Source organism: Kryptolebias marmoratus, linkage group LG12 (assembly GCF_001649575.2).
Source record: "Kryptolebias marmoratus isolate JLee-2015 linkage group LG12, ASM164957v2, whole genome shotgun sequence".
Lineage (NCBI taxonomy): Eukaryota > Metazoa > Chordata > Actinopteri > Cyprinodontiformes > Rivulidae > Kryptolebias > Kryptolebias marmoratus.
Window position 1 is genome coordinate 3,043,373 of NC_051441.1, and position 22,462 is coordinate 3,065,834.

A 22,462-nucleotide genomic window follows, 5' to 3' on the forward strand; every position below is an offset into this window, starting at 1 on the left:
GCTTTTTGTTTTCGGTCAGATTGTGTTTAAGGCACGCAGCGTTGCCAGTTGTTTGGAGGAAGTGGTGAGGCTTCCTGTATACGGATGAGGTTTCATTTTACCTTTTAAAAAGAACGCTCATAAAGTCAGTTGACTCAGAAGCTTTTATTGAACATCATGTGACACTTTTAGGTTGTTTTTTTGTTTTTTTTGTCACCAGTTTTGACGCAACACGTTTCAACTCACAAAGAAATATATGGAGTTAAAGGAAAAAAAAACAAAATAATCAAAAGACAAAGTGGCCACACAACAGAAGCATAAAACACACCAAAAAAAAACCCACAACAAACAATAATAAGCAGTGAAAATGTTTCACACTGCAAACATGGAGATGATCCACTTAAAGAGCTCCGTCCTGATTAACCTGGTGAGACAGAGACACGAAGAAAAGAGCGTCATTATCACCCGCCGCTGAAACCCAAAGGGAGATAATGTTTTTGCACTTGTCTCTGTCTGAGTTTGTCTGTCTGTTAGCAAAATATCTGACAAGCTGCTGCACAGAGTTTAACGAAACTCTCACAAAGTAATAACTGGATGAACGTCTGCAGCTGATCATCTTTTGGAGTCAACCCCATTCAAGATGCCCGCCACAGCTAAGCAATCTTCTCAAACACAAAAGTGACTACAACTGAGTCAGTTCAACACATACGGAGCTAAACTTTGGTGACTAATACCCAACTCATGCTGTGAGAGCAAAATGATCGCAGAAAATCTGTTTTTAAACTTGGCCGTTAAATATTAGTCTGTTAGCAAAATATCTCATCAACAACTGGACAGATGTTACTGAAACTTTCAGAAACTAATCATTTCATGCACATCTACAGCAGCTCAGTTCAAGATGGGCGCCACAGCTAATTAGTATCAGGAAACACAAAAATGTCTCAGACTCTGTCAGTTTTACAGACACTGAGCTAAAGTTTGATGTGGTAGTAGCTGAGAGTCATCCTCAACACATCCTTCAAGCTCTAACACATCCAGTAAGAAACTGAAACACTGAATGAGGTCGTTCATTCTTCATTCTGACCTTTGAACCCGTTACCAAGGGCAGCATTCACGCCGTCATATTTCCCAGCCTGCTCGCCTGTGAAGAGTAAAAACGACTCAGTTTAGTGACAGATTCGTGAAATCTCGCCAGACTCCTTTTAAGCACTTCCTAAAAGAAACCTGACGCCAGCTTCCAGCGCGAGCGTAAACTCAGTCAACGTGCACGTTCAGAACATGAAACATCTGGAGCAGAGTTCAGTCTTAGAAACCATTTTGGATCTGAGGGTGGAGTTTCAGCGTGAAGCCCTCAGGCGCTGACTTCACACCATAAATAGAAATGAAAGCTGCGGATGTTTCGCAAGAAGACGCTGCCGAATGAGATTATCAGAAGCAGCGAGGTGAGTGGGAGGAAGTCCGGTGTTCTGCCTTACCCAGGCCATCTTGAGTCGCTCCAAGCTGCGCACCAAAACCTTAACGAACAAACGGGACAGAAACGAGCAGGAAGTTAATAACCTCAACCTACGGGTCCCAAAAAATACACTTCATTATTTTAATAAAACTTTCAGGAAGCAATCAATGCATGAGCATCTACAACTGATTAGCTTTTAGAGACAACCCTATTCAAGATGGCCGCCGCTGCCAACTGATCTTAGAAAACACAGAAATGGCTCTAATTTAGTCAGTTTTACGGATATTGAACTACAGTTTGGAGTGGAAGCAGCTGAGCATCATCCCCAACAACCCTAAAAGCCTAAAAGCTTGGTGAAGACTGTTGGAGTCAATCCTGGTTCTCTGTTAGCAAAATATCTCAGAGAATTGGGTGGATATTGCAGATATTGAGCTAAAATCTGGTGTGGTAGTAGCTGAGAGTCGTCTACATCAGACAGAGCTGCATTTCCATCGTTTCTCGCCATAAGATGATCTTAGTCTGAAAGTCTGGCATGAAAAGCGTTGGGCGATATGCATTCCTTGGAGGAATGATGGGTATTGGATCATCAACACGTACTGACGGGAGGGAATTAATTTACCTGCTTGCTGAGCTCCATATCCTGCAGCAGCTCCTAAAACCAAAGCAAACAGAGTTTAACAGTGGAAACATTAAGTTTTAAAACGGTAAAAACGACGCTCAGCTCAGGCCTTTAATGTTACATTTTAACAGACAGAAACAGTTTTATGTTTTCGGTGATCTTGTCTTTCGCCAAAAGAAGTAACCGTTAGCTTCTTTTGTTTTTACCCTGAGTGGGAGTTTATTTGGTGCAGGAAAATCAAACTAACACCCAAAATAACGGCTTTTTCTCTCATCACGCACAGTTTCTGGCACTTTAGCTCACACTTTGTCACTCAGTCTCACCATATTTGCTGGCGGTTTTGGCGCCTTCAGCGCCGAGGCTGAGCTGCTGAGTGGCATACGGGTAGCCTCCGGTACCTGAAAGATCAGCAGAGCCGTGAAGCTGTCACAAACTGACAGGATTTCACAACTTTCAGGTTGGGGGGACTTTTTGTTTTGCAGCATGAGAACAAGAACTATTGCATTAAACTAATGTGACGATATTTCAGTTTGCAAGGTGCTGCTGAATTATTCACACCAACTGAGGCATCAGTTGTCTTCGACAAATGAATGAAACACTGTGGTGAAGTTGGTTTTCCTTGCTCACGTAGGCCGATTTCACAGCTAATGTAGTTGCACATGAAGCTGTGTGCATTTTCCGCTCCTTCCTACCTTCCAGTCCTGCAGGAATCACCGGAGCGTTCCCATAAGGCACCTGTGCAACTCCAGCTCCTGCGAGACAAACAAGGACTCGTCTTCTATTCTGTAACCTGCACGGTTTCAAGCAAAGTTTGACTCGTGCATTTAAACGCACGTAGTCACTCACCATATTTGCCACCAGTTGAATCCAGTCCTGTTTAGAGAATGAATAAAAAGAAGATAAAACTCTTTGACCATAAGTTTCATTGTTTTCCTGTTAGCATGCATTCTGTCTTGGTGCTGCAGTTTAAAAAAACATTAAACAGTAGATCATAGATATGGATGACCTTCATTACTCAGGGGTACATTCAGTTCTCTGCTCTTTGTCTCTGTCCATGTCGTAAATTTCTCAAGTGGTTATGTAAAGCCAGTTCATTCTAAGAAGAACGCAGTGGTATATATATATATATATACCACTGCGTTAGCTTATTTGCAGATTTGTGTTATGAGCAGTCAGAAACTTTTCTGCAGAAGATAGCAGCCGGAGCAATCTCAATGTGGAGAACTAAGGAGAAATTTTCATGCAGGGAGTCAAGCTAACCTAAAACAACCTGACTGTATGTTAAACTTTACACCTTTTGATGTCTATGTACACCTTCTCATATTCGAATAAGACAGGTGTTTTTGTTGTCACTGTTTTCTAATCTGGATGATGTTTGTGTTGCTACGCTAACGACGTGCTCCATGACTGCTAACACATCCTGTTCCATATTACCATCTGACTCAAACTGATATTCTTTGGAGAGAAAAAACAAGTTATTTGGGATTTTTTAATTGCTAGCATTGAGCGTTGTCTGCTGCAGATAAGACACTGACTGTTCAAATGACTCCATACAACCCCAATTAGAAACAATATATAAAAACTAACCCATGAAGCTTGATTGTGTGTTTTTCTGCATGTATTAAATAAAGTTTCTGGCCTGAGTCACATGATTATCTCTTGTTATATTGGTTCAGTTCTTACCGTACGCCCCCTGGACCGGTCCTGCATAACCTCCTGTGCTCAGAGCTGAAACATCAGGAAGAAAGAAAACATGTTCAGTTTAAAATGAATTAATTTGAAACCTTCGAGTGAGAAAGACTGTTGACAGCTGGAGGAAGTCAGAATAAACAGGTCAGATTTTAAAAATAAGATCCAATAGCTACACCAAGTGGATATGAGACCACAGTAACCATCAGCAGACGTCAGCCATGACAGCTTTAACACTTACTGGTTACTGGTAAAGGATTACAGCAGGTCAGTCTTTCCTCTGCAGCCCTCAAACATCCATCTAACAGAATCGTTAGGTTCTGCATTTTCACAGAACCTGTAATCTGTCTCGTTAGCATCATGTCTCTAATTGAATCCTTTTTTCCCCAGTTAATGATGCACTCACCAGCTCCGTAGCCATCGTATCCATTCCCGTAACCTGTTGAGATAAAGACACTTTATGGTGAAACATTTTAAAGACTAGAAGTTAAAAAAATATATATGTAAGCGTTCTGTGCATGCATGCCAAAAACCTTCAGACAAAGCTTTAGCAGCAGGATCTCCACCTGCAGAAAAAGCAGAACAAAGTCCCTTAAAATAAAACCAGTTTGAGCTGAAAATCAACAACGACAGAGAAGGCTTTGAGCTCTAAACACCAGGCAGAAAATATCTCCTGTTATGCAAGTATCACAAACTTTATTTGTGTTTTCCTGCAATGAAAGATTCTGTTTGAGTTTCTTACCAAATCCGTTACCTGCCAGAGCGCCGAGGTATCCTGTTGCTCCATCACCGTAACCTGTGTCAACATCGATTCAAACATTTTGTAAGAAACGCCGTTTAGTTTTAGAAGAACAGCGTCTTGCTTTGAACAGATCTGAGATTTGGTTGCCTCTAAATTTATATCAAAGGAAGCTACTTTCATGTGCCCACAAAAAAGAGGGTTTCAGTTTCAGTTTGTTTGATTTGTGCGTAATTACTTGTTGTTTGAAAGCATTATTTATATTTGCTGCAAGGGAAAGAAAGCTTCTGGTATAATCTTTAAAGAAAACTGAAGAGAAACTTTGACTCAGGTTGTTGTTCTTTAGGCAAATGATTCGTTTACAAGGCAAAGCAGAGGCAGCTTCTGAGTTTCTGCTGCCCTCGCCAGGGTTCACGTTCTGAATAAAATTTCCATCTCAGAGTGGTTTCTAACAAACTTGTGAATCACAGTGTCTGTGAGAGATGCTTCAAGTAAGAGCTCTCTCTGAAGTACCAATTTAAATCCAAAGTTTAATCAGCCGTTTAGGCTTCTTCACATTTCGAAAGGTGACATTTTAAGCAGTAAGGGTAACAAAAAACAACCCTACCATCTGACTTCCCTGGAAGCCCGTGAGGATACCCACCCTGTCCGAGCGCGGCAGCAGCTAAAGTTTAGATTTAGAGAGAGAGACAGGAAGACGTTAAAACATGCTCTCAGGTCAACGCTCGTCCTCATTTCCAAAACAAAGAGAAGGAAAATTTAAAAGACCTACCGCCAAGTTTTCCAGCTGCACCTCCCAGGTAGGCTCCCTGTCCAAGACCTGTACATGACAGGAGACATCTTTAACCCCGGTGGGTTTTATCTACAACACGGCATCCATCAGCTGAAAGAGACGCCAAACATCACCTGCTCCATAGCCTCCAGCTCCCAGGCTCGCTCCCAGGTAGTTCCCTGCCCCGCCGATATAACCTGCAGAGAAATCCAAGCGAAACTGAGCAATTTACTGTGGATGTGTCCCATTTCAGCTGGAAAACCTTGACAACATGTCTCATTCACTAGGATGATGTGAATGCTTCTAAGAGCTAAAACTGTCTCTATAAATCATAAATGTCTGTATCTTTGATTGATAGGAATTAGTTTTATTTGTATTTTTCTCCACTGGACACTAACTTCTATTCATCCATCCATTTTCTATACAAGCTGGATCCTGTTCAGGCCCATAGCTGGTGTTTATCTCCAACAGTGACGGGATGAGAGACGAGGCACATCACAGGGCCACATGGACACAATTTAGAGGTACCAAAGATAATCTAACTTGCATGTGTTTAAACTGTGGGAGTAAACCAGAGTCTATTCATCCATTTTCTGCTGCTTATCCATAGTTGGGTCACAGAGGCTACAAGTTAGGGAAGGAAACCCAGACATCCCTTTATCCAGCAGCACAATACTGATCCTTTTAGGGGTCCCAAGGTGGGCTCCCAGGCCAGAGAGGATATATAACCTCGCCGGGGAGTTCTGGGTCTGCCTTAGTGGGATGTGCCTGGAAAACCTTCAAAGGGAGGTGCCCAGGCATCCAGATTAGATGCCTGAACCACCTCAGCTTACTCCTTTCGAAGCAGAGGTTGACCTACTCCGAGCTGCCCCGGATGATGGAGCTCCTCACCTTATCCTGAGCCCAGAGGAACCCTACAGAGGAAGCTCATTTCATTCAGAGTCTCGTTCTTTCGGTCATGATCAGGTGAGGGTTGGAACGTAAATGAACCAATAAACTGCGAGCTCGGCTCCTTCTTCAGACTGGACCAACGCCCTCTTTGCTAAGGCCCGGATCTGTGGCTCCATCTCTCACTCCAACCTATCATCACACCCAGATACTTGAACTCCTCCACTTGAGGCAGAGACTCACCCCTGACCCCTGACCAGAGGGAGCTTTCCACCTTTTTACAGCTCTCAACCAGAAAAAAAGAAAACTGGATAACTCTGAGAAGATCCATGAAACTCAACACAGAAAGGAATCTTCCCAACCAGGAGTCCAACCAGGGATCTTCTTGCTGCAAAGCAACAGTTCAGTAACTTCCATGAACTGTAGTTTTCCTAAAATTCCCAAAGTCAAACGTTAAACCACCAGAAATGCACAAACCAAGACATATGCATAACAACACTGAACCACATTAAGCCTAGATTTTCTTTTTTAACTCCATGATTTGTGTTTCTTGGTCTCAATAGCCGAATCAGTAATCAGGAGACTGAGTGTGAATATTAGATGAAAATAAAACTGGCTGACTGTAACAAACGTAAATTAAAAGCAGAAATAAGAAACATATTTAGGGCTGATCTCAAGATTGAATGGGGGAAAAAAGACAAATATGTTACACAAAATGATGTTTATGGTTAATAAGGTGAAGTTTTGTCTCTTACTTGCTGCCTGTGTTTTCCCCCCAGCCTGACCAGGGATATGAAGAGGTTTTGACTTTCTTGTATTTGGTTCAGCTTGAGGAAAATCTTTTGCATCCCCTTCAATAAAGTCTTGACCTTCCTGTTCCTCAGCTAAGGTGATGCCTAAGCTTTGAGTTGTACTTGCACCAGGGTTCAATGGATCAGAGTGCTGGTCTCTGATTTTGGGTCTAATTTTGTCTTTAGCTCCCAGTCCTTCAGCGTCCTGCCTGTTTGCTAGAGCAGATAAAGAATCTCTGGTTCCTTGTTGCTGTACGGTGGAGAATAATTTGCTTCTGGGGTCTTGACCTTGTGAAGGAGGATGATAGGTTCTCTCTTGTGATGGTGGATTGGTGCGTCCGAGGTATTTGCCCATTTTGCCTGCATGGAGCTGCGGTACTAAACCTTGAATTCTTTGAGTTTCTGATCCCAAAAGCCCAAATCGATTGACTTCCGACACCTCTGACTCACAGTCTTCAGCATTTTGTTTTTCTTGAATGAATGAATCTCTGGGGCCATAAACCTGAGGAGAATCCAGACGTCTGATGTCTTCATCAACAGGAAGTTGTCTTCCTACACCTGCTGCTGCCAGTGTAGCTTCATGACTTGTTGTCCCCTTCCTTTTAAAAGCTTCGTACTCGTTACCCCAATGTGGTTGTGAAACACCAGCACCAGGAAGTTTATAACGCTTATCGAAAGGCATTATGGGTCTAAGACTTGATGCCTGCATGACTGGATTAGGGTTTCTGACCTCAATTCTTGCATGTATTTGAGGAACAGTGGGGCCAAGCACACTGGTTCTCCTCTGGATGGGCGTTTCGGGTCCGACCGTTCTGTCATGTGTTCCGTACGATTCACTTTCAGCTCTGCTCTTTTTTCTTTTAAGATCTTGAAGAGTTTGGCCCAGACTGGACACCTCAGGTCCGCCCAAATCTGCTGCAGACACACCTGGCAGAGAGATATCATCATGCACTCTCAACTTCCTGCAGGCTCAGAGACAACAGTGCATCCTAGTTGGGATTAGTGGAGTGCGCAACAGAACCCTTCATCCACAAAATATTTAGCGCTTCAATGGAACTGAATCGAAAAACCAAACTCTTCAGGGTCTGACGTTAGTCCAGTTTGAAGGAGCAGAATTAACACCAGGATTAAGAAATAAACAGAAAGATAAAACAAACTGTGGAAGAACGCTTATTCAGTCATTCCAAAAATATAAAAACACAAATATGACATGACACATAAATCATGTCAGTGCCATTAAACACAAGACAAAGACTCTGGACTGCAAAAAGGCTTATTTTTTTATCTTGATGAATATATACGAGCACCAGGTTGTTGCAATCACAAAGTTAATCTGCATCTTTTGCAAAACGAGTATTTTCTTAAATAAAGATGAAACACTAAACGCCTGAAGCTCAGACAGGCTGGCAAAAAAATAAAACAGAGAAGTGATATTTTTATTTTTATGGTAGATGAAACCAGCATTAATTTTACAGTAAATGAATCATAAACACATGTTGTAGAGACAGCCAATAGAGACCACAAGCAGCTGTTCGGGATTTTAAATGTATTTTCTTGGACTTTGAGTAAAAAGGGATAACTGAGTCAACTTAAAGGAGAAAAGACATGTTGATGATTTCTAATATGGACTGACTGACACAAAACCCAACAAATATCAAATCATCTTTGCAACATCGGCTCTAAAAGGCTCTGATTTCAGTGAGTTAGAATAAAAGTTACAACTCTTATAACCCTATGAGTCCTGATGCTGCACTCACCTGGTCGGACGCCAGGATAACCAACACCTGCAAACGTCCCATAACCTGGAGAGGAGATAAGGAGCCGCTTTATCTTTAAATCAGACAAACGCTGTCAGGACTAAGTGGACGTGTTTTCTGCAACATTAAATCATTTTCACAGACATGTTAACAGCAAACAAGCAGAGGCTTGGAGGAAATGTAAAATGAGACGACGTACCTGGAAGCGTGCCGAGACCAGCACCATAAACTGCAAAGACAAACCCAGAGTTCATTTATTTTTAAAAAACACGTCTTTTAGATGCAAACATGGGTCATTTTCAGTGTTATATCTGAGAATTATCAAAGAGAAAATAGCTCTTACTAAAGAAATAAAATCATAAATCAGATTGCATTCAGTTCTGCACACAGCTTTGACTGCCAAGATTTCTCTGGTTGTGACTAAAAACAACCAGAAACTGGATAAGCACAAGTTTAATATGCATACTTTTACTGTCAGAGTATTTTAAAAGTGGTTTTATCACATTTATCTGTCTCTAACAAGATAAAACAACCTTGCAGAAGTTTCAAATTTGCAGAAAAATACACTTAAAAAACACTTTCTGACAGAGAAAAGCCCAACAAGATGCAAAATGTTAACATTTCACGTGTAAAATAAACAATTTTCAGATGTTTGTCCAAATTCTGGCCACATCATGGCATCTGGACACTTTTTAATAGATTTGAATAAAGTTTTCATCTGAATGTAAAGTAATAATGTGTGGTTTTATCAAATTTTATGCTAGAAATGTGGTTTAGTGGATCTATATATAGCTTCTTATTATGAAAACATAAAGAAATCATTATTTGTGGGGGGTTTCTGCCTTGGTACAGACAGGTATATTTGTTCCACTCACAGACAAAATAACAGTTTAGATCTAACATCTTTCCTCACCACGTTTCCCTGTCTGGCCCAGTCCCAGTCCATTTGTAAGTCCTGGCCTCAGTCCCATTCCTGTCCCCAGACTGGCTCCTGTAACCACAACAGGATGTGTAAAACATGACAACGGAGAGGACGATAAAAGGAAAAGAAGCTCTGGAGGCAAGGGTACCGTAGGCTCCCTGGCTTCCATATCCACCCTGCCTCAGGCCTCTGGATCCCAAACCCAGAGATCTGTAGCCTCCTGGAAAAACAAGAAAATAAAAACTAGTTTCAGACACGTTATCCCAAATGAGGCAGGATAATATTCAGCAGCAATGCATGACACAGCCCAGTACGTACCAGGTACGTACCTGGTCCTTAAGAGGCAAGTACCTGGTACTTATCGAGTATGTACTCGGTCCTTAATGGGTACATACTTGGTGCCGACTGGGTATGCCTCTGATATGTATCTGGTACTACCAAGGTACGTACTCAGTCCTTAACAGGTACATATCTAGTCTTTAATTGGTAAGTACCTGGTACTTACTTGAGACGTACTTGGTTCTTACCAAGTATGTACCTGGTCTTTAACAAGTACATACCTGGTACTTACTGGTTATGTAACTGGTAATTAATGGGTAAGTATTTAGAATTTACTGCATACTGGTGCATACTTGGTACACACTTGAATGTACCCTGTAAGTACCAGGTGCATACCTTGTAAGTACAGGGTAACAAGTCACTTCATAGTACATCCCATAGGTTCCCATAGGTACCAGGTATGTACCTGGTCCTTAGAAGGCAACTACCTGGTACGTATCGAGTATGTACTCGGTCCTTAACGGGTACATACTTGGTGCCGACTGGGTATGCCTCTGATACGTATCTGGTACTAACCAGGTACGTATTCAGTCCTTAACAGGTGTTATATCTAGCCTTTAATGGGTAAGTACCTGGTACTTGTTAGAGACGTACTTGGTTCTTACCAGGTATGTACCTGGTCTTTAACAAGTACATACCTGGTACTTACTGGTTATGTAACTGGTCCTTAATAGGTAAGTATCTGTAATTTACTGCATACTGGTGCATACTGGGTACGCACTTGTACGTACCCAGTAAGTACCATGCTGTATTGTGTATTGTTACATATTGGTAATATTCCAATATTTCTCTTTGAAATGATAATGAGATAACTGAGGCAATAAAAAGAGTTTTTAGATTTTGTTGATGCTTCTGAGTTTTGGTATAAATTGAAATAATTGCTCATTTCTTACCAACACCAAGGTGAGCCGCAGGATAACGTCCAACTGAGGTTTAAAAAGATAAAATTACAAACATGAGTCTTTCTGTGGCTGATGGGTCAGAAAATAACGCTGTTCTCAGAAAAAGTTTAACATACTTCCAGTTTTCATGGCTTTTGTGTTATATCTGCTGCCCAGCGCTCCGAGGGCTCCAGTAACTGAGGAAAAAAGAAAAGATGACTCCATCTATGTTCTTAATGCACTTTAAAAGAATTTTTAAAAAAAGAACCTTTCCTTGTAAGTCCTGAAGTCCATCTAATCTGACATTAAATCTCATATTTTATACAAAACTGATGATTAAACAAGTTTTTAAACATACAGATAAATAAACATCTGTTGGAGAGAGAATATAAAACACACATTTGTACATCCTGCATAAATAAATGAATCTCCTGGACTGATTTAAACATTATTAGCTGCCTTAATGTGACATTAATTAACTATAAATGCATTTGAGACAAACTGACCTCCAGGTTTTACATCAACGCCAACACCTAAAAGACAAAAAGACACTGAAATGAGAAACTTCTGCTCCGCTCCTCAGCCATGTCTGATGTTTTTATGAGAAATTAAATTTTCTTCTTGTTTTTAAAGCAAACATTATTGTCGTACCTCGAAGTGGCAGCGCTCTGCCATAGGCCACATTCTGAGGTGCAACACCTGAAATATCGAGAATATTATAACAATAAGCCACGTTTTCTTGAAAAACAAAGAGTTTTATCTTAAAAGTTAAAAGATATTTGTGGGAATGAAGATTCTGCTTTTACATAGTTGTTTTCCTGTTTTTATTTTTCTAAAATCTAACAACTTCTGCAGACTTTGTGCCGTTTTAAACACTCGGACGTCAAAATGTTCATCTTACTCAGGAGATCGGAGCCGTCACGTTTGGGTTTCATTACTTTTAAACTTTTTTAAATATTTAATTTTATTTACAAATATTTTCCTCATATAAATGCACTCAGATTTCTTCAGGTCCTTTAAAAAAAACTTTGAGCACTTTCTCCAATTTTGTCTTCTTCTGCTACTTTTAGCTTCTAGCTGACCTTTAGCTATTTTTAGCTTTTGGTTAGCCTTTTGTTACCTTTAGCTTTTATCAAAGCTTTTGCTGCTTTTAGCTAGCCTTTTGCTATTTTTAACTTTTAGTTAACCTTTGGTTACTTTTAGCTTTTAGCTAACATTTTGCTGCTTTTAGTTTTTAGCTACTTTTTTGCTATTTTAGCTTTTTAGTTAACCTTTTGCTGCTTTTAACTTTTTGCTAGTCCTTTGAGCTTTGAGCTTTTAGCAAGTCCTTTGCTACTTTAGCTTTTAGCTAGCCTTTTGCTACTTGTGGCTTTTATTCTTTTAGCTTCTTGAGACGTTTTGCTACTTTTTGCTTTATGGTAAAAAAAAAAAAAGTAAAAATTGAATTCAGTAAAAGTCTGAATTTATTACACATAGGGTAAAACATTTAGTAAAACTTGCATTTTTTGTAATATCTGTTATAAAATAAAGATCCTGAACAAATTATGTGAATAATAAACCTTTAGTTGGACAATAATAAACTCTATAAATGATATTAAATGTGGGAGAACTAAATGTTGATGGATTTTTCTCCAGCAAACAGCAGCATGAAGTCCTCCTCTGATGGAGACAGAGAACAAACGTCTTTTTGCGCTCAGCCGCCACATTTTTCCTGCTTCTGCCACTTTTTTATCACTTCCTTTGATTCTGTGAAATCAGAGGAGAGAAACTTGGCCGAGATCTGAGACGAGATCTGACACGTGAGTGAGACGGAGTCACCGAAGACGCCCGTCCACCTGAGCCTCAACTGTGAAATTAAACAACTTTTCACACATTTAAAGTCATTTCTGGTAGAATTTATCACCATAAGTTATAAAGACTTTATCCTTGCAGCTGTTCTAAAACAAACAGAATATTAATTGCAAGAAAATCTTTTCCTTGTTTATATTTCAGAACACTTTCTCTTTAAAATGTATCCAGTTTTAATTAACGTAGGTACGCTGATTTATACTCGTGTAGCATCTTATAAATCTTCAGTTATAAAAACTACAGGAAAAAAGAAACAGAGTAAAAACAAAAATAATGTGAAACATGCAAAGCAGGATCCTGCAGGTGGTTTAAAGTTAAGCTGTTAGAAGTAAATAAATCAAATTATGCAGAATATTTTTAAAGCTCTAAATGAGGAATATCACAAACATCACAAACATGAGTTGTGCGTTTCTTACCGCCTTGCAGAGTTTGCTGAGCGAACCAGAGGAGCAGCGACGTCTGCAGCAGAGCTCGGAGCAGCATGATGAAGCGATCTGAGCGAGGACAGGAACTCTGAGAGACGAGCAGCTGAAGTTCGACAAACACAACGCTGGGACTTAAAGCATCGCTGCTTCTGGGCCCTTATATATGTTGGACAGAGGGGGGTTTCTCTCTGACACACTCCCACCGACCAGCGAACACACACATCTGACTGAGCAGTGTGTTTCCATTAGCTGAGAATGTACATATCACACACACATGTCCGTGCAAATAAAGGGAGAGTTCGTATACCCTTTGAACGCTCGTTTCTTCTCCTAAACATTTCTCATTCTGCCTACAGAAAGCAAACCTTTGTGGAAGACTTGTGAGCCAACAGTTTGGATATTCACACAGTTTATCTGACAGCAGAAGTCAGAAACGTTTCTCACAATCCCTCCGAGACTTTTTATTTTTATTTTACTGAGTATAAATGTTTAAAAAGGCGCCATAAAGTGATGAAAACCAAGAATAAAAGTGGAGAGCGCACTTCAACCACCAAGGCGGTTGAAGAGTTAGAGCACCAGGGGTCATCTGTGACCTAGACCTTTGACCCCGTGACTTTGAAATCAATAGGGATCATCCTTGACCCATGAGGTGTTAGAGCACGGGGTCACAGATTTAAGATCTGAGTAGTCCTCTTTTATTCGTGTTTGTTCCCAGTTTCTTGGTGTTTCGGTCTTCTGATTATGAGGCTGGTGGACTTTTGTCTTACTGATCCGCTTTGTTTGCTCTGTAGGACCCTGTCTTCACACAGACGCTATGGCTGGTCTCAGCTGATTGGGAGGCTTCATAATTTTAACATTTTGGGTCCTACACCGGTCTCTTTTGGGTTCTGTAGTCCATGAAGCTGGTTCCGAAGCCAGAAGATGACGCCTCATGTTTAGATACGACAGCACCCCGGCAAAAGCTCAGATCTGTTCCTAACTGGATCGACAACAGAAAAGGAAAAACGTCTTTATTTTGGAATAAAGTTAAACATGAAAATGAACACAGTGTATTGTGTAAAAAAGAAAGTCTAAAAGTTTTCCACATTTTCCCCCCTCCAGATTTCCCAGCCTTAAACACTGCTGAGCTGTTTCTTTTCTTAATCATCACATCCTTGAGAAAAAAAAAACAAAAAAAACCACACGAGAGCACATCAACAGGATCCGTTTGTGTTGTTCAAATATCCTGGTAAATTAAAAAAAGGGAAATTACAAAGTAAACATGACATCATTATTATATTTGTGTGGATGTTGGGGTAGCGCCTGACTTTGGGACTCCACAGTTAATAAATAAATGTCAATAAATGTTTATATGAAAACACGCTGCTGATTTAAAAACAGACAGCTTAGTTAAAATATGGTTTCAGTGTATTTTCATGACATAACCTACAGAAAAATGGCTTTCATTGGGATCTTTAAGGCTACAAAGTGCAGACTGTCTATAACATCAGGCCGTCTTTATTACTCATATGTCCTTTCTTAATGCAAACTTTATGTCCTAACCTTGGGCACGACAGCATTGAATGCAAACTAGAAAACCACATATTATGATTAAACTGTGAAAGAAGCCTGTTGTTTTTACGGAAAACTCCAGCCACACGTGCAGACCACCACATCGTCTTCCCTGGTGGTACAGAGCAGAAGACAATAACACAACCCCCGTCTGACTCACGACTCCTTCATCCATGATTCACCTCTAAACATTTATCTGTCCGCATCTGTCTCATCTATAAGGAGCGGGGCAGGTTTTTTTTTTTTTTAAAAAGACGTCGAAGCACCGAAAAGTGGAGTGAGAAGCTGTGAGAGGAAAGAAGAAAGAGGAGGTGTGAGTTTTGGGAAACACATCTGGGTTGCAGTTCCATATTAGAAACTCAATGTGCAGACTTTTATACAGAAATATGTCCTTAGTGTGTGCGTGTGATGGACTTTTGTGTTGGTTGAGAACAAAAAAAGAAAACATCTCTTGTGTAAAGAGAATTTACGGCCTGGTTGGTGGTTAACGTTGAAGGGATCATTACTGAAATTCAGTCCCTTCATGTTTCTTACAATTATTTAATCCTTCTACAACTTATTGCTGTTTAAAATAATCTGAATGCATTTACTTTTTTGCCACTTGAAATATGGGAAAAACAAACAAACAATGTCATTGATGGCTTCTTATTAGTGTGTTTTTGTTAATATGGCTGTGTTAGCAAAATGCTTTTTGTTAGCATAGCTTTGTTTGCAAACATATGTTTTTGTTACCATGGTTTAATTAACAAAAATGTGTTTTGTTAGTATAGGTTTAGCAAAAATGCATTGTTGTTAGCATAGCTTTTCTTAGCAATGTGTTTTTGCTAGAATAGCTTCGTCAGCAAAAATGGATTTCTGTTTGCATGGTTGTGTTATTAAAATTGTAGTTTTGTTAGCATAGCTTTGTTAGCATAGCTTTGTTAGCATAGCTTTGTTAGCATAGCTTTGTTAGCTGCGTTAGCTGACATTTTCCTGAAAAAATGATAATTTGATAATTTAATGATAATAATGATAATTTTTGGAGGGCTTCTTCTCCGCAGGAATTTGTTGTTGTGACACATTTCTATAAAAATCTCTGACAAATTTTTTAAATGTAACTGGTTAGATTATGTAATCACATATGTCCTAAATGCAGTCGTATCCCATCTGGTGAAAAAATGATAGCTTCGATAAAACATTCTTCATCAGCCTCTCATCAGGCTTTATCACAGCCATCCCACAGCAGCTTTTAATAGATCTCTTTCTGCTTGGACTAAAAACCTCACTCTGAAACTGGATTTTGTGCTTCTCGTCAGAAAGAAAACAGCCAATAATACGTGTCAGTAGGAAGACATGTGTTCCTCAAGGATGTGCACTCGGTGCTTTAATCTTTACTCTGCTAATGCATGAATGGACCGCTATATTCAGCACAAATCAAGTTTGCTGATGATGCAACATGAAAATAAAACATCCAGACCATCTCATAGTTAGTGTGGAGACGAGGTCTTAATACCAACAAAGCTACAGAGCTGATAGAGAATATTAGGATAGAAGTTGAGCGAAATGAAATTCTTCATTTCTCACCAAAATGTAGATGTAGTTGACATGCACAAACTCAGCAGAAAAACATTTTGAAAAATGTCTGTATGGATGCAGACAGGTCCCTGAGCGACCATGAGGATTTTATTTTATTGCAAGAATTCATCGTTGTCACAAGAGCTTCAACTAAAAATGCCTTCATGTTTAATAAACGAAGCGTATCAGGTCTACTGCAGTGAATGGGTCCATATGCATGAAAAGAAAACTTATATTTAATTAAACTTTTAGGCTCGATCAAATTTATGTTATGTAACCAGTTTAATACAAGTAAAATGATCAGTTTTACTCATCTTCAGCTGTGGCGAGGCCAGTTTTCTCAGCCTCGGGACTCGAACAGCAGAGTTTATCTGAGGTTTCATGCTCCTCTTCCTCCAGCTTGAGAAGCACTGAGGACCACCTCCAGGGAGCTCTGTATTTGGGTTCAGCTCCACGGAGCGTGTAGTCTAAGGAAAGAAACAAAGAGACCTACTGAGTGACTGCTTTTCGGCAGGTGTTTCAGCTGAAAGGTATCAATCAAAACCTTGTTGGCAGCTCTTCAGGTCAAATAGCACATTTTGTTGTTGAAGAACCCAAACAGAAAACCGGCTGTTTGGTCAGAGATGTTGGGGCAAGTGTTTTAAAACCAAAGTAGAACAGACAAGAAAGGAGCATGACATCAGTTTAAGGACTCACAAAGAAAACAGCAGCCAGCAGCTCCGTACATTTCCACGAGTTGGAAATAAAAATACACCTTGAACAAGTCGCATACTGTAAAACTGGGAGGTGTGCTTAAGTGCACTCGTTCTGTGCCAGACAGTAAATAAACATTCAGAAGATGATAGGCAGTCCACTTGCCCTGTCTGCACGGGATTTGGAAGTTTCCAACGCTCCACACTCGACATCAGTCAGGTGAACTCCTGTTCAGGGACCTGCAGCCAGAGTTACCCCACGTCTGAAGACCAGAGGTTCCCCAACTTTTCTGCTTTGGACCTACAAAATAAATGCTGCAAACACTCATGACTCTGACTATTTCTGAAATATACAAACAGTTAAGGCTAAATATGCTATTAACCCTTTAAAGTAGATCTTCTCAAGACCCCAACTTTGGGAACCGTCACTTTATACCACCCCGCTGTAACTTCACTTAGCAGATTATTAGCTTGTGGTTCCCAGAAACTTTAGGAACCACAAGTAAACCTGCAGTGTGAGAACGAGGTGCTCTGTTAGGAAAATATGGAACAAATAGATCTTTAATAAAAGATGGAGCTTGGTTGTTGAGAGCTTTGAATGTTTAAAATAAGATTTTAAAATCTGTTCTGAATTTTAACTTTCAAATTAGGATTTAAAACGAATCATTTGAATATTTCTATTCCCGTCTGGTTTGGATTCTCTTCCTGCTTCAAATGTCCTGAGTGTCTGCATGACAAACATTAGAGAAGTGGTTGTCATGGAGAAAATAAACTCAACAAACAGCTCAGATGTGAGCCGATCCGAATCAAAAGAGCCTCGGCTTCAGGTGGGAGAAAACAAGACGCCTGAAGCTGACAGAGTCTTCCTTCACCTCGGTCCAACATCACACACACTTACTGCGCTGCACACAACCAACAGTCGTCTTTCTGCTGGCACCGAACCCTGACAGACCGAGTGGGTGTGAAGGGATAATATGGAGGGTATTTACAAATCCCTGTGTGTCGAGTCTGAAACATTTCCTCCAGGTTCTGCGTGCGTGCAGCCTCCACACCCATTGGTTGGATTGCTGCTCCTTCGGTTCCAACAAAGAACCTGTTGAAACGGTTTGTTCTGTCAATCATCTGCAACTAAGCAGCTCCAGGCCTCAAGGCTCCACCGTCCCGGAGGTTTTAGGTTTTCCTGCTCCAACACACCTGATTCAAACGGTTTAATCAGCTCCTCACCAAATCCTCAGGTTCTCCAGGAGAAGGTCCACAAGTTGTTCTTTTAAAGCAGGAACACATCTGAAACATGCAGGAGAGCGACCCCCCCCGAGGAACAGAGTCTGACACGTGGCCTCAGCGATCCTGTGTCTGTTAGCAAAATCTGTCATGAACATTTGGACGGATTTTAATGATCACTCCTAACATCCAAGGCTCTCAACCAAAGTCCATCTTATATTAAAGATCTTATTGTTCCATATTTTCCTAACAAAGCTCTTCGCTCTCAGACTGCAGGTTTACTTGTGGTTCCTAGAGTTTCTAAAAGTAGAACAGGAGGCGGAGCTTTCAGTCCTCAGGGTCCAACTTCCAGTTTCTGTCCGTGAGGCTGACACCCTGTCTGCTTTTAAGACTTTCCTTTCTGATAAATCCTATAGTTAGAGTTGGCTTGGGTTTCCTGAGCTCTCCCTTACTTCTGCTGCTGGAGGACAAACTGTCCACATCTCCTCACTCTGCTGCTGTCTTTACTGTCTCTACTCTATGTTTGTACAAATAATTATTGCCTTTATGTGTTTTTCTTCCCATAGGAACCACACCTGAACCTTAGGAACCACACCTGTGTTTGTCTGTGTCTTTCCTGTCCTCTCAAACCCCAGCTGGCTGAGGCAGATGGTCGCTCACCCTGGTTCTGGTTCTGTTGGAGGTTCGTCCCCAACATGCTGCTCAGGACGGGGGATTGTGACAAAGTGAAGATCTGCTGGCTTCTTTAGATAACTTTTACTGATTTGTGTTTCCTGATGTGAACGTACTTTAATATGAGAACTGAACTGACTCTAATTGGATCTGTGATTCGGACTCATACAGAGCCCTGAGATGACTTCTGTTGGGAAATGGCGCCCTATAAAATAAACCAGATTGAGCTGAATTAATTAAAATAATCTGTCTGAAAGTTAGTTGAGTTTGGGCCTCCTGAGCTCAGGCAGCACGGGCCAAACCTCGTGTGTTTGTGGGAGTTTCATGTCTTCAGACTGAGACAGCTGACATCACCGCTGGCTCTTCCTCCTGTTTGTTCTTCAGCCCGAAGCTGTCCAGACAGAAATGACAAAAACCTCCGCGAAAACTTTCAAACCGGCTCCGAAGAGAAGACATCCAAGGCAGAAAGACGCCACATTCTTCAAACATTAAACTTTCGTCCAGATTATATTCTGCTAAAATCCAAACATACAGAAGGATTTTTTTTTCCAAAGGAATAAAGAAATCTGCCACTGAAGGGTTCTTTCACTGCAGCGTTACTCCACCTGCTGGACGGGAAGGTTCTCCAGCTCTGCTCAGGTTCTGGTTCCGGTTCTGGTGACCCTTCCATGCAGATTGTGTTCATGCAGCAGGGTTCTCTCAGCTGAAGGCTTCTCCTCCTGCAGATCTCTTTGGTTTTAGCAGTTTTTGCTTTTCCTGTCTTCCTCTGAATACAGGTTTCATAACTTCAGATCCTTCAGCCTTTCAGTGTAATTCATTTATTTTCCTTTAAAAGTTAATTATGTTTTAACAATTTGATGCTATTTGTTTTGTTTTATTAATTATCTGAATGCAGATCCAGCCTCACATTATAGTTTTCCCATTTTATTTTTTGCAAACTAACTCCTTCTGCAGACTTTGTCATTTTAGCCTCTTATTTATCAAAATGTTCAGCTCATTCAGCTGATGGCTGCCGTGACTTTAGGTTTTTGTAACTTTTATACAAAATATTTAACTGTATTTACAAATATCTCCTCAAAGAAAGAGATGAAAATCTCTTCAGTTCCTTTAAAACATTGTTCTCCTTAAGCTCTTCAAGGATCTACTTTTGGTTTCTAACTTTACTCTCAGGTTTTAGCTACAATTCTGCTTCTAATAACTTCAGCTTTTAGCTCTCAGTCAGCTATTTGTAGCTTTTAGCTAGTATTTTGCTATTTTTAACCTACCCTTTAACTCCTTTTGGCTAACATTTGCCAACTGTTTTGCTCTTAGCTAACCTTCTGTTACTTTTAGCCATCATTTAATGCTTCTAACAGCTAGTTTCAGCGCTCAAGTATTCAAGTTTTTTTTACTAAATCTTTTATTTTTAAAAGTGCATCATGATGTTTTTCTCCTTAAAATCCAACAAACCAATTTTCCCAAAAGAGCCTAAAGATAAAAGACGCCTTGTTCAAGATGAAATGATTTATTCCATTAAAAACATTTGGATGTTTTACTTTTAGGCAGTTTTATTTGTGGCCATTAGACTCATTTTTATAAAATATGTAATATAATGAACCCCTAAATGATAAACTCTAATCTCATTCAGTTGAACGAGGAGCTAAACCGGACACCATGTTTGACCTTTGACCCACAGCTGACCCGTGGTGCCGATCAGGAAACGACTGACCTGCTGGATAAAGAATAAAGTCTGAAAGACCTTCGACATTAATGTTGGAGGTCCGGACTCCCTAATCCGCCCCCGTCGGCCCAGGTGTCACGTGTCAGCAGCACCTCAGCTCTTTCCCCAAATATAAACCTTCTTGGCTCGTTGACAGGTTTAAAGAGGAGGAGTCTGTCTGTCGGTTCAGCTCAGGACGGACTGAAGGACAAACAAGCAGACAGGAAAACCAGAGGGGTCATAAAGCTCCCAAACCACCTGAACCGTGAGTTTTTACAACCTTTTATGCTTCTGTCGACGTCAGCAGGCCGTCCAGCAGCTGCTGTTTATTTTTAGAAGGACAGATATCCAATCAGAAGTGTTTAAACTGGTTTGTTGTGTTTGATATATTGGATTAATCGGATTTTAAAGGCTCACTTTACGTTCCAGTGGACAGCCACGCTTTGATAATCTGTGATCACGTTCAGCTGGGTTAGAAGTGTAAATTTAAACTCCAGAGCTTTAATTTCTCCTGATCCTGTTCTGTAGATGTCTTTGTCTCCAGCTGCTCTGGCGGCTCGTCGGGTTCTCGCAGCTGCGTCAGAAGCGAGCCACGAAGGAGGAGGTCAGTGCGTCTCTGCTGACCTTTTTTTTAAAAAAAAAAAAAAAAACTAAACGCAGCTAGTTTTACAGCCTGGAAGTCTGTTTGGTTTTTGGTTAAATGCCAGAGCTGCAGGAAAAGGCAAACAGTTTGGGTTTAAACATTAACAGAGAAGTCTGAAACGACCAGGAGAACGTTCCGTCAGGTGTGTCAGCCATGTTGGTTGTGTTTCCCGCAGTGAGGACCTGGAAGATCCTGACCATCGTCCTGGCCTTACCTGGCGTCGGCATCTGCATGGCCAACGCCTACATGAAGATGCAGGCTCACTCACACGAGCAGCCGGAGTTCGTGCCCTACTCCCACCTGCGGATCCGCACCAAGGTGACTTCCTGTTAGTTTAATAACAACAACTCAGATCCACCAGCTTCACAGAAACACTTACTCTGTTCCAGAGGTTTCCCTGGGGCGACGGGAACCACACGCTGTTCCACAACCCGCACACCAACGCTCTCCCTGGGGGCTTCGAGGACTCCGGTCATCACTGAGGCTTCAGGCTGCAGGTCCAAGAACACTGAAAACAGAACAGCTTCCCTCTTTTGACTGAAGTAGTTTCATCTAAAGGCTTTTTTTTAGGTGCAGAAAAGTGAAAATCTGACATTTAAAGGCTTTAAAAGAGCCTGCTATTGAGAGCAAACTGTTTGTGCTCCAACACACCTGATTTAAATTAAACTGAGCTCAGGTTCAGCAGAAACTTTGATTTGAATCAGGTGTTTAAAGCAGGAAATGACCTCAAATCATTAAAAGATGAACCATGTTTGATGTTTTATTAGAGCTTCACTGTTTTCTGATTTGTTTCCACATCAATAAACTGAGTTTATCGTGAATCATCCTGCTGCTCCAAACACCAGCTGCTGTGTTTCAAAATAAAAGCCTACCGATCAGAATTATAACCCAGAGTTTCAAAGTATTTGTATCTTCAGATTGGGTTAAAACTAATCAGAAATGAACTGAACCTTTAAGTCTGACTGTTCTGAGTTCAGTCTTTGTGTTTCAAACATAAAAACTTCCAAGGGTTTCAAAGTTTTTACATCTAGGTCTTAAAAACTGATTCATTCACTTTTTCTGTCCCATTTAAACTAAAATCCTCTCGTGTTGAGAAATAACAAAGCTGTGAACTTTAATAAATGCTCACAGAACACATGAATGAGGGTCAGCAGGCTGCGGCGGCCATCTTGAACTGAGCTGGCTCAAAGGTTAATCAACAACTATTTCCTGGAGGTTTTGTTAAAATCCATCAAACGGTCCTGAGATGTTTGGGGACCAAAGTTTTAAAATTGGATCTCGAGCTCTTAGAGTTTGAGTTAGGGATGAGGATCAGCTACTACCATGCC

At 40.7% G+C, this 22,462-nt stretch overlaps 2 protein-coding genes across 7 annotated transcripts; one reads left to right on the top strand and one right to left on the bottom strand.

The window, feature by feature from the left end:
- Nucleotides 1–125: 125 nt before the first annotated feature.
- On the bottom strand, nucleotides 126–16,943 carry LOC108237682 (fibroin heavy chain). 6 transcript variants are annotated; one of them, XM_037978616.1, is made up of 25 exons: nucleotides 16,904–16,933; nucleotides 13,094–16,674; nucleotides 11,481–11,528; nucleotides 11,336–11,362; nucleotides 10,967–11,026; nucleotides 10,842–10,874; nucleotides 9,758–9,829; nucleotides 9,601–9,678; nucleotides 8,887–8,916; nucleotides 8,688–8,732; nucleotides 6,895–7,857; nucleotides 5,386–5,448; nucleotides 5,252–5,299; nucleotides 5,087–5,143; nucleotides 4,483–4,536; nucleotides 4,274–4,306; nucleotides 4,147–4,179; nucleotides 3,735–3,779; nucleotides 2,898–2,924; nucleotides 2,744–2,803; nucleotides 2,375–2,449; nucleotides 2,052–2,084; nucleotides 1,455–1,493; nucleotides 1,064–1,120; nucleotides 126–403 (listed from the first exon to the last, which is right to left on the bottom strand). In XM_037978616.1, the coding sequence occupies exons 2-25, from the start codon at nucleotides 13,158–13,160 to the stop codon at nucleotides 399–401; spliced, it is 2,052 nt and encodes a 683-aa protein (XP_037834544.1). In that variant the 5' UTR covers nucleotides 13,161–16,674; nucleotides 16,904–16,933; the 3' UTR covers nucleotides 126–398. The 6 variants fall into 6 exon arrangements, with proteins under 6 accessions (XP_037834544.1, XP_017274780.2, XP_017274781.2 ...); XM_017419291.2 differs by having other exon boundaries at nucleotides 5,123–5,143; nucleotides 16,904–16,931; XM_017419292.3 differs by lacking the exon at nucleotides 4,274–4,306 and having other exon boundaries at nucleotides 4,495–4,536; nucleotides 16,904–16,932.
- A 3,509-nt stretch (nucleotides 16,944–20,452) lies between these two features.
- Nucleotides 20,453–22,021, top strand: LOC108237728 (cytochrome c oxidase subunit 6A, mitochondrial). The gene is made up of 4 exons (XM_017419354.3): nucleotides 20,453–20,756; nucleotides 21,020–21,095; nucleotides 21,310–21,452; nucleotides 21,524–22,021. Exons 2-4 carry the CDS (start codon nucleotides 21,020–21,022, stop codon nucleotides 21,614–21,616), a joined length of 312 nt encoding a protein of 103 aa, XP_017274843.1. The 5' UTR covers nucleotides 20,453–20,756; the 3' UTR covers nucleotides 21,617–22,021.
- Nucleotides 22,022–22,462: the final 441 nt, after the last annotated feature.

What these genes read in the sequence shown, in the direction of transcription:
- LOC108237682 (XM_037978616.1), bottom strand. Translation starts at nt 13,160, where the DNA reads ATGCTGCTCCGAGCTCTGCTGCAGACGTCGCTGCTCCTCTGGTTCGCT. An exon ending in TCAGCAAACTCTGCAAGGCG is followed by an intron (nt 11,529 to 13,093) that starts GTAAGAAACGCA and finishes TCGATATTTCAG; the next exon opens with GTGTTGCACCTCAGAATGTG. An exon ending in CAAAACCGCCAGCAAATATG is followed by an intron (nt 2,085 to 2,374) that starts GTGAGACTGAGT and finishes CTTTGGTTTTAG; the next exon opens with GAGCTGCTGCAGGATATGGA.
- LOC108237728 (XM_017419354.3), top strand. Translation starts at nt 21,020, where the DNA reads ATGTCTTTGTCTCCAGCTGCTCTGGCGGCTCGTCGGGTTCTCGCAGCT. An exon ending in AGCGAGCCACGAAGGAGGAG is followed by an intron (nt 21,096 to 21,309) that starts GTCAGTGCGTCT and finishes TGTTTCCCGCAG; the next exon opens with TGAGGACCTGGAAGATCCTG. An exon ending in ACCTGCGGATCCGCACCAAG is followed by an intron (nt 21,453 to 21,523) that starts GTGACTTCCTGT and finishes ACTCTGTTCCAG; the next exon opens with AGGTTTCCCTGGGGCGACGG.